At 37.7% G+C, this 16561-nt stretch overlaps 1 protein-coding gene across 1 annotated transcript in view; it reads right to left on the reverse strand.

The window, feature by feature from the left end:
* Positions 1-16561, reverse strand: part of cadm3 (cell adhesion molecule 3) — a 99082-nt gene that overhangs the window by 33320 nt on the left and 49201 nt on the right. Inside the window, exon 3 of the mRNA XM_060872033.1 lies at positions 6527-6682. Coding sequence (XP_060728016.1) covers positions 6527-6682 — 156 coding nt within the window. The remainder of the gene's footprint in view (positions 1-6526; positions 6683-16561) is intronic.

Below are 16561 nucleotides of genomic sequence, written 5' to 3' on the forward strand. Positions count from 1 at the left end.
CAGGTTAATTGAGTTGTATTATGTTTAGTTAGAGTTACTTTTTTTTAGTGTTTTGGCTTTGCCGACTTCTGAAGCCATTACCACCTAAGCACAGAATAAAACCAAGTACAACCAATATTTATTTATTTATTTGTTTGTTTGTTTGTTTATTTATTCATTCATTCATTCATTCATTCTTTTTTTTTTACCTGTATGTTGCAGTCTGACCTAGACCAGGTCATCATTCAACTTTAGACAGATGGTTTTTACATATACTGTAGGTGAGGCTTTATCCTTTCAGTTGCCTGTTTTTATGAGTATTGGGGCATAAAAAGATTGTTGTGTACATGAAAAAACAGATAAGTTACTCTTACATTTGTAAACATGCTGATTTTATTGTCTCTGACATTTTTCTTACTTTTTTCCAATGTATAAATAATTATTGTATGGTTCCTCCTTATATTAATGGCAAAATGAATATCTAATCTAGGCTTGTCTTGGCGATAAAGTGAAAGTCATATCTGGACTGATTAAAGGTTGTTTTAAACTCAAACTTAAACTCACTCTATCTCTCTCTCTCTCTCTCTCTCTCTCTCTCTCTCTCTCTCTCTCTCTCTCTCTCTCTATCCTCTCTCCCTCTCTCTCGGCGGTAGCATCATTCAGACAATCAACTTTACCATATTTGTGCTAGTTGCATACACTACGCAATTGTGGCTCTATGAATAACCAGATAACTGGCCGAGGTGGTTAATATTTGTCCTCATTTCAGTTCTGCATTTTGCATCCTGGACACATAGAGGATAGCAATGGAGTCCCGCACAAGAATTGAATCCCATGGCTTTCTGCCATCAGAAAGATTATGACAAATTTATGAGCCCTCAGCAAGATGCCATTCACAGTGTAGTGATGAGTTGCAATGGACACCACATACAGTTTAAGGATGTGACCTTTCTGGTAGTAAGTCTAGCACTCTAGGGGCTAGGCAATGGCATAGATCTAGATGCTGGGGTGCACTCATTTACAGAACAAACTTTTTCATTTGAAGTCCTCAACCTGCATTTGGCTTCAATCTGCTGTGCTCTTCTAACTGCTAGTGACAGCAGCAATAGAAACCAAGGTCTTACTTCAAGGCCACAAGTAGGATGTTAGCAGGGACAATGCCAGCTTAAAATATCGATATCTGCATCACCACACAGTTCGCATAGGGACATCTGAACTGGAGACTGCTTCAATGTCAAAGGCAAAAGAGATGTAACTGGAGTTCACATGGAATTTAGGGGACTTTAACTACAAAAGGGGACTTTAACTACAAAAGCAGGATTCCTGAAAAATGGCTTGTTATTCAGAGCTGAAGTTACATATAGTCCAGCACAAGCATGCATTATGGGGGAGAACTTTAAACATTCCTGCAGAATATAGCTTGTCATTGGACAGTGGTGGATGTGTAAGTTGGAAAGTGAACCACCATGAGACGGAGAAAAGTCATGGCAGAAAGAATAAGGAGTTCACACAGTTAAAAGAAAATGTTTAGATTTTTCAGCCAAAGATGGCTTGCTTCACTGGCAGTGACAAAGCCAAATGTAAATGGCACACTTGAAATCAATTCTAATTTTATTACCCATTCTTACTTGCAAAAGAAATACTGTGAGAATAATCCACAACTGTCTATAGAACATATAATCATAATGTAAAAATGTATAACCCCATAAAAAAAGAGAGAAACCACATATAATGTAATTCCTACACCATTCACCTTAATGTTGCACTGATTGAGGCTACTGCAATGTTTCATATTTGCATGTGGAGAGATATTGAATGCAATACTAGTGCTGAACTGATGTGCATTAATAGGCACTTCTTGTAGTTCCTTTTTCAAGTAAACTATGATGCTAGTAGAATATGTATTGAAAACTAGAGTTATTAACTAACTAATAATAAATTGTTCCTTTAAAATAAATAATGTGTGCTAACATTTCTGTACCTAAAAGTAAATAACATTAATCATTATTTGTTAAAATTCTTTAATCAGTTTATATACACAATGCGTATTAATCAATCATCATTTTAATAAAGGCTAAATATTCACAATGGTAATAATAAAATACATACTAAACAATTTATCAGGAACACCTAAACTCATGCTATTATTTAATCAAGAAATAAAGTGACAGCAGTTCAGTGCATTACATAATATAGATATGTACCAGAAGCATTGGTTAATGTTTACTGTTAATGATCTCACTGAATTTGACTATGGCATTGTTGGTGGCGGATATGTGACTGAAAATTTTTATAACTGCTGGTCTCTTGAAATTTTCATGCACAGCAGTTAGTAGCATTTAGTAGAATGGTGCAATAAAAATCAGTTCTACAAAACAAACAAACAAAAAAGAAAAAAACGCCCTGATGATGAGAGATGTCAAAGGAAAATGACAAATGGCTGGTTGCAGTAAGAAACTTGGATAACCACCCAGTAAAATTGTGGTTTGCAGAAAGGCATCTCAGAATTCACAACATATCAAACCTTGATGCAGGAAACTATGTTGGGTTCCACTTCTGTCAGCCGTGAAGTGAAGGCTGAGGTTGCAGTGTGCACAAGCAAACTGAAACTGTAAAAAATTAAGGCTTAAAAAACACAGCCTGGTCTGACGAATCTTGATTTCTGCTCAGGCACACAGAATGTAGGGTCAAAATTTGGTGACTACAGCATGAACCCACTCTGTTTTTTGTCAACACCCCCAGGCTAGTGTAGGTGGTGTAATGGTGTGTGGAATGTTTTCTTGGCACACTTTGGGCCCATTAATACCAATCATCTCTTGAATGACACAGACTATTTCAGCATCGTTTCTGACCGTGTCCATCCTTTAATTTAACCTATCCTCTAATTGTTACTTCTCTTATGAAACAAGGTAAAAAAGTAAAAAGAAAAATGTTCATGAAACCTGTTTAAGATGACTGACATCTTAAACAGGTTTCATGAACATTTTTCTTTTTACATTTTTCAGTATTAATAGAAAAATCTGCATGTTAAATGTCACAGGGCCTTTTTACACCAGGTCACTTCATGTGTTTTCTCTGATCCGATAGCTATCTGATTTGTTAAAACTGTTCCATTTACATTAGGCCACATAAAGGCGTCTTGGCGAATCGGATATCAATCCGATCTTTCTATTCCCGCCCAAAATTCAAATATATTTTACCTCGTTTCCGGGGTAATTGAAATGGAATACGCTTTGGTGTATGCGGTTTTCAGAATGCAATCGAAAAGAAGATGAAAAAACTTGTTAGAGTGGTTAGGCTACAAAAAACAGCATTTACTGTTTGCTGCATTTTCGCTGGAGGCAGCAGTGCATTTTAAGACCCAACAAGACACCTGGGTGAAAGATCACTTGCGAGTGATGTACTTCCATTTGGGAGGAGTATAGCGCTGACATACAGTATGTGGCTTGAACAACCACATTCATTTACACCTGTCCAGTTTCATCTGAAATGTGTCTCAGACCACCTCCTGAAGTGGTTTGAACGATCGAATTTATATCCGTCTCGAAAACGTCTCAGAGGGCATTTAGACCTGGTCTTTTTACGATCGGATAGCTATCCGATCACAGAAAATGCATGAAGTGACCAGGTGTAAAAACCCCCACAGAGTTGCTGTGCATATTGATGTACTGTTGTAAATATGCAAACCTGACATTCAGTTCAAAAATGTTTAGAAACTGAAAAATCAAAATTAAAATTAAAACTTACCATAGTTAGGGTTAACTATGGGGGACAAAATAATAGAATTGAGGCAGCGGTTAGTCCATGCTTCAACCATCCTCCAATCAACCATTTTAGGGTATAATGGGCCAGTACTGAAGATTTCATAGGGGAGAATGTGTATGGATGGGTCCTGAAATATCCCAAAATTGCATGGTGTGGGATGTGTGCAGCATTGGCCGTGGAGGTGTTGCCAGGGCCGTCAGCATTACCTCCGCTTCAGGAAGATACAGTACAAAGAGATGGAAGTACCACGCCTCCTCTTCATTAGGAATCTTTGAGAAGAAACTCTCAGGCACACCTTCAACCAAGTGAAAGTAAATGATGGACAGCAAAAACAGCCAAATCTTGTGCTCTCCATCCAATATTTTTCTATTATCAATAATGATGCAGGACACGCAGACTAAATAAGAGACAGCCCAGTTGTTAGTGTTAAAGAGCTGTCAGGAATTGTTATTCCAATTTTATCATAATCTCATGGCTGGGCATGTAGAACAGGACAAAATGGTCTCAAAATTGTATTGCCAATTTTGGTGGTGATATTTTGCAAATGCCAACTGGTGAATCCACCAGCCACCCAAAAACCTCTACTGTATCCGTTATCACTACTCAAGGTCCCCTTTGAAGGAATTAGGGTGAACCTCATTGGGCCAAAAGAGCATTGCTTTTTGAGAGTTTTGGTGGACTATGCAGAACAATAACTGACAGCACCGTCATTACATAATATCTCAGTGTTTAGCATGGTGAAGGCACTATTTCAGGTCTTCTGAGACAGGATCCAGAACGAAATTCTGACTGACCAAGGCACGGCATTTATGTCACAAACAATGTGCAAGCTATATGAATCACTGAGGGTAAAGCTACATGAGCGTGTGTTATTTTAGTGGTAGTGGTGCATGTGGTAGCTCGGTGGTTAAGGCATTGGACTTCTGATCAGAAGGTCCTGATTTCAAATCTCAGGGCCAGCTAGGCCTTAATCCCCAATCGCTCAGCTGTATAAATGAGAAATTTGCTAGATAAATGGCCAGTTTTAACAGTTTAACCAAATGTTTAAATACATAATTTTTATGTTTGTTTATGATGATGCACACAAACCTCCACTGGGTTTTCCCCATTAGAATTATTATATGGGCACAATCTTTGCAGTGTTTCAGATGTTGTCTGGGAAAATTGAAAAAAGTTAGCTTCTTGACTAGAGAGCAAAACTCCACACACTGGGACATTTATCTCTGGAGAATTTGTGCAAGAACGTCAATCTTGGCTGTATAATATAAGGGCTATAGGAAATTATTTCAGCTACAGGAATTTACACCAAAAGATGTGTAAAGTGTTCATTTTACGGTTGTACCTGAGAGGGAGGATCTGGAACAGGAGATCTAAAAATGGTTGTTTCATCCACCCCAATCTTCTGTGGAGACCTCTTGACATCCCTAATCATAGAGGTGGCCAGGTTGCAGTTTGACTTTTTGATGTGTTCTCCATCACACTTATTTCATGGAACACCACATTAAGATGCCCCCAATGGTGGTGGTATGCAGCCAAATCTATAATTTGCTCGAACACAAAAAACATGTGATTTCGGAACGGTTGCCTATTCCTGATATAGATGTTATCGAGGAGTCCCACAGTGACCAGTCCACTGGTCGTAGTGACAAAGCAGATGAGTAAGTCCAGTTCTGTATGGGTGTTGTCAAAATTTGAATTCATATATGATGTCTCACATTGACAATTTTTTCAACACTGACTTTGAGGGGGGAGGGATACTGGCAGATCCCCATGGATCTGGCAAAAAATATCCTTTTCCACATTTAGATTACAACAATTCATGACCCTTCCTTCACTGCGTGCGACTGTAAATGTGTATGTATGGGTATAGTGAACATGCTGAAATATGCTAAAAGAAAAATAAAGGTTTCTTGCTTTGTTGCTGCTTTATGCCTTGCTCCAGTTTTCTCTTTCCCAAATCCATAGAACACACTATAGGATCCAAAATATCTCCTACTTAAAACCTACATAGAACCTTAAAGGTCTGTAAGAACAATCAAACAACCCTTAAGTACTGTATATTGTGGGCGTTTTAATTGATAAATTTGTCTATCCATGTAAAACACAGTTGATATTGGCCTTTTTCCTCCTCATCCTACAAATGATGTCCTATCAATTCCAAATTTGTCAAACATTATCTACAGACCAACCTTGACAAAACTGATCAAAAGAATTTTGAATACTCCAAAGTATTATCTCAGCAATGACTTTGCAGTACTGTGAAGGCATCTTTAAGGACCATGTCGTGAGGCTGTGCAAAATTTTCTTGCCAGTGCCACCTACTGGTCAAAAGTTTAAATAAAATGCTAAAAATGCTTCCTGCCATTACTATACCAATCAAGACCATAGGTCAAAAAAGCAACTGACAATACCACAGGTCACAGCACTGTATGTGATCAAAACAAATACATTATGAGTGAAATTACAAATCACTCTTGGATCCCTTTGCCTAAAGTTATCTTTACCTATGTGCTGCTCACTGTGTCTGGGTGCTTGGCCCCTGAAAATACTGACAGCAGCTTGAATTGTTTCTTCTTACTTCTTCATTTATTTTATCATTCTTTCCAAATCTTCTTCAACTGGGATAGTCTGTCTGTCTCAACATCTCTGTCTCAACATCTCTGAGGTTTAAAATCACACACTGATCCATTTGTCCTTGGGTTTACCTATCCAATTTTCCATTTGTCTACCCACTCATCCATCCATGCACTTCTCTCCACCCACCAGTCCCTGTGTCTCTCACCTCTTTTAGCTCCAAAGTAGAGTGTCTGCTGTGCAGTGTTGGACCACTGGAGGGATGAATTATCTGTCTCAGGCACACGACATGTCAGAGTCACCGTACCTCCCTCAGCCACTGTCTCATCTGAAGTCACTGGCTGGAAAGGATCTTCATCATCATCTATGGCATAACAAAAGACCAAAGAATTGTTTCATCAACATATCATCAACACTAGTTAGAGAGACAAGCATTGAGAGTAAAAACTGAAAAAACACATAGGTTGTGGTTTAATTACAGAGAAACCTTGAGGAAAAATCAGTGGGATCTAGGGTGAGCTTACACAATGGCAGCATATTTGGCATGCAAACTAACACAGACAACTTTGTGGGTGTTTCCTTTTAGGAGTAACTGTTGTATATAAAACGACATTGTAATTGTAAGCATGCTTTTATACTATCTATTGACTGATATTCAGTATAATTGCACAGCAGCTTGTATTAAATTGCTCAGTTGTACCATGAGATTGACAACACCTTTGACAGTCGATGGAAAAGTTAACCCATCTAACATGCTACAGCTCTATAAAATAAGCAAGTATGTGGGTAGGTAAACAAACAGGAAAAAAAAATTGTAAATGAATACATAATAAAAAATCAGACTTTTTATTGCCATTTAGACTTGTATATATGCTCACATTTATATGTATAATACAGTTACAATTACCTCTCCAATCAACCTTCTCATCATTGTCATCTATACTGTAACAATCCTGGTCCCTAGGAGTCTTTCTTGAAGATACAGACATGCTCCTCAGTATTTTACATATTGAAATCATCCCGATGAATGAATGAATGAATGAAATCATCCCTCCGTTGGTCCTTGGAGATTTCAACCTCCCAACCAACAAGCTCCAGTCTTCTTGTCTTCTGTCTTTTCTGAACTCCTTCTCGTTGACATTCAACAGTTGCCCTCCCACAGACAAGGGGGGAAATGCCTTGGACCTGGTCTTCATCTGTCCCTCTCCTGCTACAGACATAAATGCTATCCCATTCACATCACTGATCATCAAATGGTTTCCTTCCCCATTGCCCTCTCTAAACTAAATTCTCTCTAACTCAGTGAAAACTCCACTCTTCTTTTCCTCTTCTTATTTTTCTCATGCATGGACCTTCTCTGGTCTCAATATACTTATCCCAGTTCCTTGGCTATCAGATATACAATCATGGAGAATTAATAAGAGCAGAGAGAAGAGGAAGAGCTAAAGAATTTACTGGCAGAAGTCATGGCCTAATGGTTAGAGAGTTTGACTCCTAAGATTGTGGGTTCGAGTCTCGGGCCGGCCACGACTGAGGTGCCCTTGAGCAAGCCACCGAACCCCCCCAACTGCTCCCCGTGCGCCGCAGCATAAATGGCTGCCCACTGCTCCGGGTGTGTGTTCACGGTGTGTGTGTGTTCACTTTGGATGGGTTAAACACAGAGAACAAATTCTGAGTATGGGTCACCATACTTAGCCGTATGTCACGTCACTTTCACTTTCACTCTCCTGTCCCAATTCTCTTTTGAAGTGATTATTGCAAAGTCTGCACAAGATCCTTATAAGATCCAAAACATAATTTCTTCACTAATAATCCCCTAGCTTCTCATACTCCAACCTCCCTGACTTTTGCCAGACCTTCTCTTCTAAATGACTACCCCGACACTACATACTCAGGACCCCTCTTTCATTTGTACATTTTTCTAAGCTAGCAACAAAATAGATGCCACAATACCACATATGCACCCTGGCTCTAATCCCTTTAATTGTGCTTACAATTACTGTTATTATTTCTCAAAGAACATCCTCCAAGATCCAAACCAATCTGTTTCAAAGAGTCACATTCCACAGTGAATATACTACTGGCTGTCACTGAGAAGTTATATGCTGCTATATCAGCCAGACAGTCACCAGCCCTCATCCTTTTCAACCTTTCAGCAGCATTTGACACAGTCACCCACAAGTATCCCTTGTCCACCTTCAAGAGTCTTGGAATTCATGGTGCATAATGGCAATGGTTTGCTTCCTACCAGGAAGATTGGTCATTTCAGGTGACATTGAGGGGATACATACTGTATCTGCTCCACACAGTCTCTCCACTGGCAGTCCACAAGGCTCAGTACTTGGTCATCTTTTGTTCTCTGTCTATACTTGTTCTCTTGGAGAAGCCATAACCTCATATGGGTTTTCATACCACTACTATGTAAATAACACTCAACTCATTCTCTTTTTCCCTCCTTCAGACACTACTATTTCTGCCCGGATCTCAGCATGTCTAACAGATATCTCACCAAGCATGGCAGCTCATCATCTGAAAATTAATCCCAAAATAATGGAACTGCTGTTCATCTCAGCTGTTTTATCTCCATGTCAGGATCTTGCAATCTTCGTCAATCTCACCTTTGGTCACTGTATACAACTTTGGTGTGACCATCTGTCCTTTTCTCCTCATATTGCTAATCTGATGTTGACTTATCTTTTACAATATTGGGAGTCCATATTTATCAACACAGGCCACTCTGCTGCTTCTTCAGTCCCTGTCTGTGTGCATTTCAGGCTGTATTATCTCCCAACAGTGTTAGACTGATGGTATTCTTAGTTTATGACCTAAAGAACCAGAATCAACGTATTAATCGATAGAGACTTCAAAAGCACTTTTGTAATTCCCCCTGGACTCCCTCTAAATCTACCTAATGCATCATAAAAATCCACAATTTTAACAGGAATGTGCAGACTTTTTATTTCCACTGTAATTAAATAAGAATAAGGAAAGATCATTCTTTTATATCAGCATTGTGCTTTATATGATTTATGTTGTTTTAAAACATCCCAGGTGTCATTGTTTGCTCTCTCAGTGAATTTTCCAAGCTAATTACTAAACTGGCTAAGGCTAGCAAGTGACAGTTTATCTTGGTGTGACAGAACGTTTATACTACCATGAATAATCAAGCTTAATAACGGCTACATTTACATTTTACAGCTAGGCTACATTTGTAACACTATACCTCCCTAGCTTCAATCTGTGGCAAACTCTTTGCAAATAGCACATGCACATTATATAATGGTGTCCAGGCAATTTGGTGGGTCCTGCTAAATTTAAAAATACTGTATATAGATTGAGGAACCTTAGTCTGTGAGCTGCGGTGTATTGGAGAACTTGATTGTACAAGCTGGAATGTATTTGCGAGCCTGAGCTTGTGAGGTAAAATGCATCAGATAAACGGATAATAAAGTATGTGAGCTGGAGTGTACGAGGGAACTTGAGAGTGTTAGCCGGAGTATATAAAGTATACTCTGGGGTATATAGAATCTGAGACTGTGTATCATCTAGGTGACCTTAAAAATATTTTCAGCTGAATAACTACTCAAACATTATTTTAAACCAGTTCAATAACAATATACTCAGAATGATATCAATAAAATCTACTGAAATAAGAATGATTATTCTAAATGCTTTCTAAATGCTTTCATCTTCACATCAAATTAATTCTTGCCTGAAGCTTAAGTAGCCTTAGTGTAACCTTAGCTAAATATTCTGATATTCTTCAGCAAATTTCTTTTTTTTTTCATATAATAAAAGTACATACTAATGTGTTGACTGTTCCTGTATAATGAGCATCAGTAGGCACACTCATCATCACAGTTAACCTTTCATTTTCATTTCCTCTTGTTGACACTTTGTCATCAGTTGATTCTGTTTAATGAAAGCAGTGGACTAAGGTTCTGCATATTATTTACATTCTTCTTTGCAAAAGCATCTGTTTGGTGACAGTAACTACCCACTTTCCAATTTTCTCAGTTTCCTGTTTTGGTATTTGAAATATAGAACGTCTTACCATTTACTGGTATACTGTACAAGTGTCCCTTCATGCAAATAATAGCATTGATTTCCAATTTTAGAAAAGATAAAAAACACTATTATGTGCACATGAGGGCTGTTTCAATCTGCATTTCAAGAGCTGTTACATCTGCATTTTCATAAGCAATAGCTGGAGACAGATATGAATTTAAGGATCTTTGTAGAATTTTATATTATAGAAATGTTTTATAAAAAATCTTTAAGTAAACAGCTTGGTATAAATATTCTACAATTCTGTGAATCATTTTACATTATGAAGGAAATATAAATAAATATAAATGTAACAAACAAAACAGTTAAAATCAGAAACTTTAAAAAAGAATGTAAAGAATGTTCCATTATTAGAAAAGTGTCATGTTTAGACCAGGGACAAAGTCTACGCAAAGTTAGTTACACTATAGGCTTGTGGACACCTGACCACCCATAAGCTGCCCTTTCACAAACTATTGCCACAAACATAGAAGGCCACATTTGTCTAGGATGTACGGTGGCCGGGAAGTGCAAAACACATTAACAAATCCGAAAACACATTAACAAATCCGAAAACACATTAACAAATCCGAAAACAAATTAACAAATCCCAAAACACATTAACAAATCAGAAAACAAATTAACAAATCCCAAAACAAATTAACAAATCCCAAAACACATTAACAAATCCCAAAACAAATTAACAAATCCCAAAACACATTAACAAATCAGAAAACACATTAACAAATCCGAAAACACAACGACAAGTCAGACAACCCAGAAACGGTAGTGTATCGTTTTTGAATGGAAACTTATCGATTATTGGAAAAGACACCTGTCACTCAAGATATACAGGTATGGAATCTTATGTATAATGTGTAAAGTTCTCCTTTAAATAAAGTTTTCTGTTCAAGAAAATAACAGAATTAATCCACAGTAATCCATTCCATTCTTCCATTCCAACTTTTCCCTGCGGCAGACTGTTGAACTTCATGTATACCTTGAGTGACAGGTGTCTTGTCCAATCACAAACTATACCAACCGCTTCCGGGTTGTCTGAAATGTCGTTGTGTTTTCTGATTTGTTAATGTGTTTCGTGCACCGATTCAGACAACCCGGAAGCGGTAGGTATAGTTTGTGAATGGAAACTTACCGATCATTGGACAAGACACCTGTCATTAAAGATATACAGGTGAATGAAAGGTGTCTCGTCCGATGATGGTAAGTTTCCATTCACAAACTATACCAACCGCTTCCGGGTTGTCTGACTTGTTAATGTGTTTTGGGATTTGTTATTGTGTTTTGGGATTTGTTAATTTGTTTTCGGATTTGTTAATGTGTTTTGGGATTTGTTAATTTGTTTTCGGATTTGTTAATGTGTTTTGGGATTTGTTAATTTGTTTTCGGATTTGTTAATGTGTTTTGGGATTTGTTAATTTGTTTTCTAATTTGTTAATGTGTTTTGGGATTTGTTAATGTGTTTTCGGATTTGTTAATGTGTTTTGCACTTCCCGGCCACCGTAAGGATGCCTTGATATACAAAGCATTACAATTTCCTTTCATTGGATCAAAGGGGCCCAAACCTGCATGACAATGCCCCTGCACACAAAGCAACTTCCATAAAGTCATGGTTTACTAATGTTGGTGTAGAAGAAATAAAGTGTCCTGAACAGAGAGATGAATTTGGATACTGACTGCACCCCAGGCCTTTTCACTTTCAGTGACTGGGCACGTTTCCACAGCCATGCTCTAAAAACTAGTTTACAGCCTGCCCCAAAGAATAAAGACTGTTACAAGAGTCAAAGGGAGGTGAACTCTGGAATGAGATGTTTAGCAAGCATATATAGGTGTGATGGTCAGGTGTCCATATACTTCAGTTCATGTAATGTATTTTTTCAAGATAGTCTGGAAAGTATGCATATGTGCCAAATGATTAGCAATTGAGATAATGAAAAATCATATCTTGAACCAACCATGATAAAAACATAACAAATCATCGACTACACAAATGTTTAAGTCTGTTGTATATTTTTATTACCTGCAGTGTTTCAATTTTTATTTTAGTTTTTGATATATTTTAATAAAGCAATGAGACTTTATTATCATTTAAATATATTTGAAACATAATCATATGCCTTCTGCGAAGAGATAAAATTTATATTTTTTATCATCTGCCACCCGTACTTTGATCAAAGGGATAGTGGTCACAGGCATAGTGTTTTGATGAACTGGGATATTGGATATTGGTCCCCAAGCAGACACACTTTGTAAACAAAACTGACTGAATACATGAAAGCGTGTGTGTACACACACACGCTTTCATGTATTCAGTCAGTTTTGTTTACGCTGGAGTAGGTGACTTCTTTATGTCCCAAAACGCTATCATGTTATGTTGTTATCATGTTATAAGTTATGCTGTCATAGCTAGTCTTGCCAGAGCCCCTGCTTGCACTTTGCACACAATGTACATTGTCCTTAATTATTATGTGATCACAGTCATGCACAATACTCTGTCTCTCTTTCTTTCTCTCTCTGCACATGTGCTGCTTCTGCGCTCCTGACTACTTCTGCACTCTGGACCTCCCTGATTCATTCTGATGCTAATACTTTCAATTCAATTCATTTCAAGTTTATATATAGCGCTTTTTACAATTGACATTGTCACAAAGCAGCTTTATTTTATAAACAGACTCTGTTCCAGGGGTTTGAGACTTACTTCTACACATTTGTTTATATTGGAGTTCACTCAACTACACAGTGTTTCCATTCTGCAATAGTTAGCTCCATTTTAAGCTTTACTAATTTTTATGCTGGCATTCAAATTCATGCTATCATAACCTCATACTTTACTGAGATTTCTGATAAAACAAAAATAAACTCAAAATGGTAGCAGCTGATGGTTGGTCAGCTTGGTTTACCAGATACATAGGTTCTTTCCCCCAAAAAACATTTCTTGGAGAGGCTCATACCCAGACAGTCAGAACACCCTTCTCATTATGTTAATAAACACAGTGGTGTTCTTTAGGCTTTGACGTCCTTAAGCAACTAGGGTTTTGACCCATTATGGTCAGCAAGTGAGGAGGGACAAGATGAACTCACCTCAGCCTAGGGGTCCACAAAGATTTCAAAATAAACCTGAGACTGTAGCATGAAGCCATCTTGAGGGAATTCAGTACATTTGAAGGGAGCCACAATCTATGTATGCATAAACTGGGGAAGTTGGATTGAGTCAGATTCTGGCATTGTGATCATGTCATTAAGCCACTCTCAATTTCCTTCTGCATCTATGTATTGGCAAAGCAAATGTAGCAAACAGCAGATTTAGAATTCAAACTTGCAGATAAATACAAAACGTAAGAAAAGAACATAGTCAAGAAACACACAGTGGTCAGGTGTTGAACAAACAGCATGAACTTGCCAGTTATTAGGCAAAAATTCAAAAACCAAAACAAGATGTGTAAAACAGGTATCTTGGCAACAAATGGTAAAAACACAGAACGTATAATTTGCTTTGTATAAACAAAGAAAAATTAAGGCTTAAATACTAATCAAGGGGAAACTCAAAACATGTGAGTGATCATGACACACAAAGGAGGCAACCAATAACCAGACATGGGAGGAGACAAGAAACGAACCAAGACAAAATACATGTGGCAATGAAAACAAACACTACACAACAGAAGTACTGTAGGAAGCTGCTTTGTGTGCTGAGTCATTGCATGCAGCACTTGCAAGGGCAAAATGTGTGATCGAGCAGACCATTTTAATGACCACTCCAGCACATTTTTTGTTCTTTTTACAATTTATGTTGATTAATTTTTGAATTGCTATTATCGAAAAAGATCAACATTTATACTTGGGAAAGACATAATTATTAATGTTACAACATTTACTTCTATGTAGCAGTGGAGCATCAAGAAAAATCCTCAATATGACAGCTGTACAACCCAATTATTTAAGTTTCAGTATGGCATTAAGTGACATGTAAGATGTAAAATTTTAATTATAAATCCTTAGCCAAATGGCTACCTTATTGGAAGATTTATATACTTTACATTTGCCCTTAGCCTTGCTATAAAAATGCATTTCCTCTGATTTACAATACAGCATGTTTTTACTTTCAAAAGTTAGCTTTAATGTAGAATATCAAGCAACATTTCACACTAAGACTAATAATTTTTTTTCTGTGACATTATTATCCACAAGTAAAGTATACATTTAAAAGAGGAACTATTAATGATTTTCTAATCCCTGCAACCTAAGTGAAACACTGAACCCAATTAGTGATAATAATTTGTATAACACTAGGTAGAATATTTGAGTTTATATTTCCCAGGAAGCTCTATCATTGGAATAATCCAATTAGAGCACAGGCTTTATGTTGACATCCAAAAGATTCTGAAACACTATTACTGACTATTGTGCCAAATTGATCACTGTCATTTGTTTTTTTGACTAATATAGCCATATATTTTAGTACAGATGATTTAATAAGTGACCTGAATGGAGACATGATGAACATCTGATCATCAGAACCATGAAAAATCCCCGAAACTGCTAGCTCATTCTGATGTATGTGAATTGCAGTTAGAGATCTTTATTATAAAAACAACACTTTAAACAATTTGAACAAAAAAAAACTATTTCTGTGAGACCTCTGAACCAAAGTCTGGTGCATTAGCTTCCTTTCAGCTAAAATAAACTACGCTATAACATACTCTTAAAATAAAAAACAACAACGACAACTTAAAGCAAGATTTGTTTAATCAAATCTTCTTTTCACTCAATTAATTCAATCAATTATATTATAGTTTAATTTCCACTACACTGACCTCATACACAACTGCTGCAGCTCTTACTTTGTCTGCTGATGGTTACTGTTCAAACAGCATCACAGTTATAAATAGGCTCACACCAGGAGTGTAAGAAACTTTCGCTTCTACACACCTGTTTAAATATCAACTTGTCTACATTTCTTGGAGATTATTGCCATTTAAACACTAGAAAATAACTGTTAAAAATGTGCATTAGGGAGTCTCTTGTTAAAGTTCAGTCCTGTTGTGCTAAGCAAATTGTGTAACACTGCCATCTGCACAGCCCTCTCCAAACCACCAGAGGGAACCATAGCTTGAGTATTACGACACCCAACCCCCACTGTCACTTCCGGGTTCGCAGACTTTAAAGCCATGCTCATGCTATCCTCAGTGCAAAGTATTGTCAGTTTATCTGTGATTCCAACCTGTTTGTTAACTATAGTAGTTAGTCACTGTGTATTTGACCCTATGCCTTGTTTTCTCATTTCGCTTTTGGATTACCATCTCTTTTCAATTTGTTTGCTGTAAGGACTGCCTTCATTTTGTATGAACTTTGCTTTTGCATTATTATGCCACTGTATCTTGCCTACTGTTTTAGACTGTTTGCCCTGTGTTTGTTATCCAAGAAAATCCGCACATGGATTCTGCTTAAGTTGCGGCTTGAGTTATAACACTGCAAATGTCACTCCCGGTAAAATTTGATGACTCTGCTAATGGATGGGTAGGATTTCCGATGATTTTCCAATGGGTAGGACTTTTGCTGTCTTTTTACCAGTGAGAACATCTTTCAGTCAACAATTGCGACAACATCTCCCAACAAGTGCACAAGGTCTTTGAGTACTTCAGAAATTGCCGTAAAATATGCTGTGAAATTCCGTGCCCATTCAGCTCAGAGTGGATGGAACAAGGTATGCCCTATGTCTTTCGGCATGTGCATGATGGAATCAGGAAATGCCTCTCTTAAACTACATTATGCTAGCCACCCGCTTAGACAACCTGCTGCAGAGCCAGGGCCCAGATCATCAACCTTGCCCATTCCCTTGACTTGCAGAGGACCTACCTGCTGGTGCTTGCTCCATTGAACCCTTGCAGTTGGGTAGGGCTCCAGTTTCTGTCGAATTATGCCAGCATTGATTAAGGCTCCGTTTATGTTTTTACTGTGGAAATCAGGATGTCAGTGTGCTAACTGCCCTGAGAAACCCACACAGGCTACTAGGGTGAGCCTAAATCCCTGTATATATAATCACTTGCTACTAGTTCTGATACGTCACCCTAATTGAGATTGTTCTGTCTCAGCCTTGATAGATTCTGGTTCGGTGGTCAACGTGAACCATTGCTGGTTCAAGATCTTCAGCTCCGTACCATACATTGTGCAGTCCCAT

The sequence above is a fragment of the Tachysurus vachellii genome, chromosome 1, assembly GCF_030014155.1.
Source record: "Tachysurus vachellii isolate PV-2020 chromosome 1, HZAU_Pvac_v1, whole genome shotgun sequence".
NCBI classification, from domain to species: domain Eukaryota; kingdom Metazoa; phylum Chordata; class Actinopteri; order Siluriformes; family Bagridae; genus Tachysurus; species Tachysurus vachellii.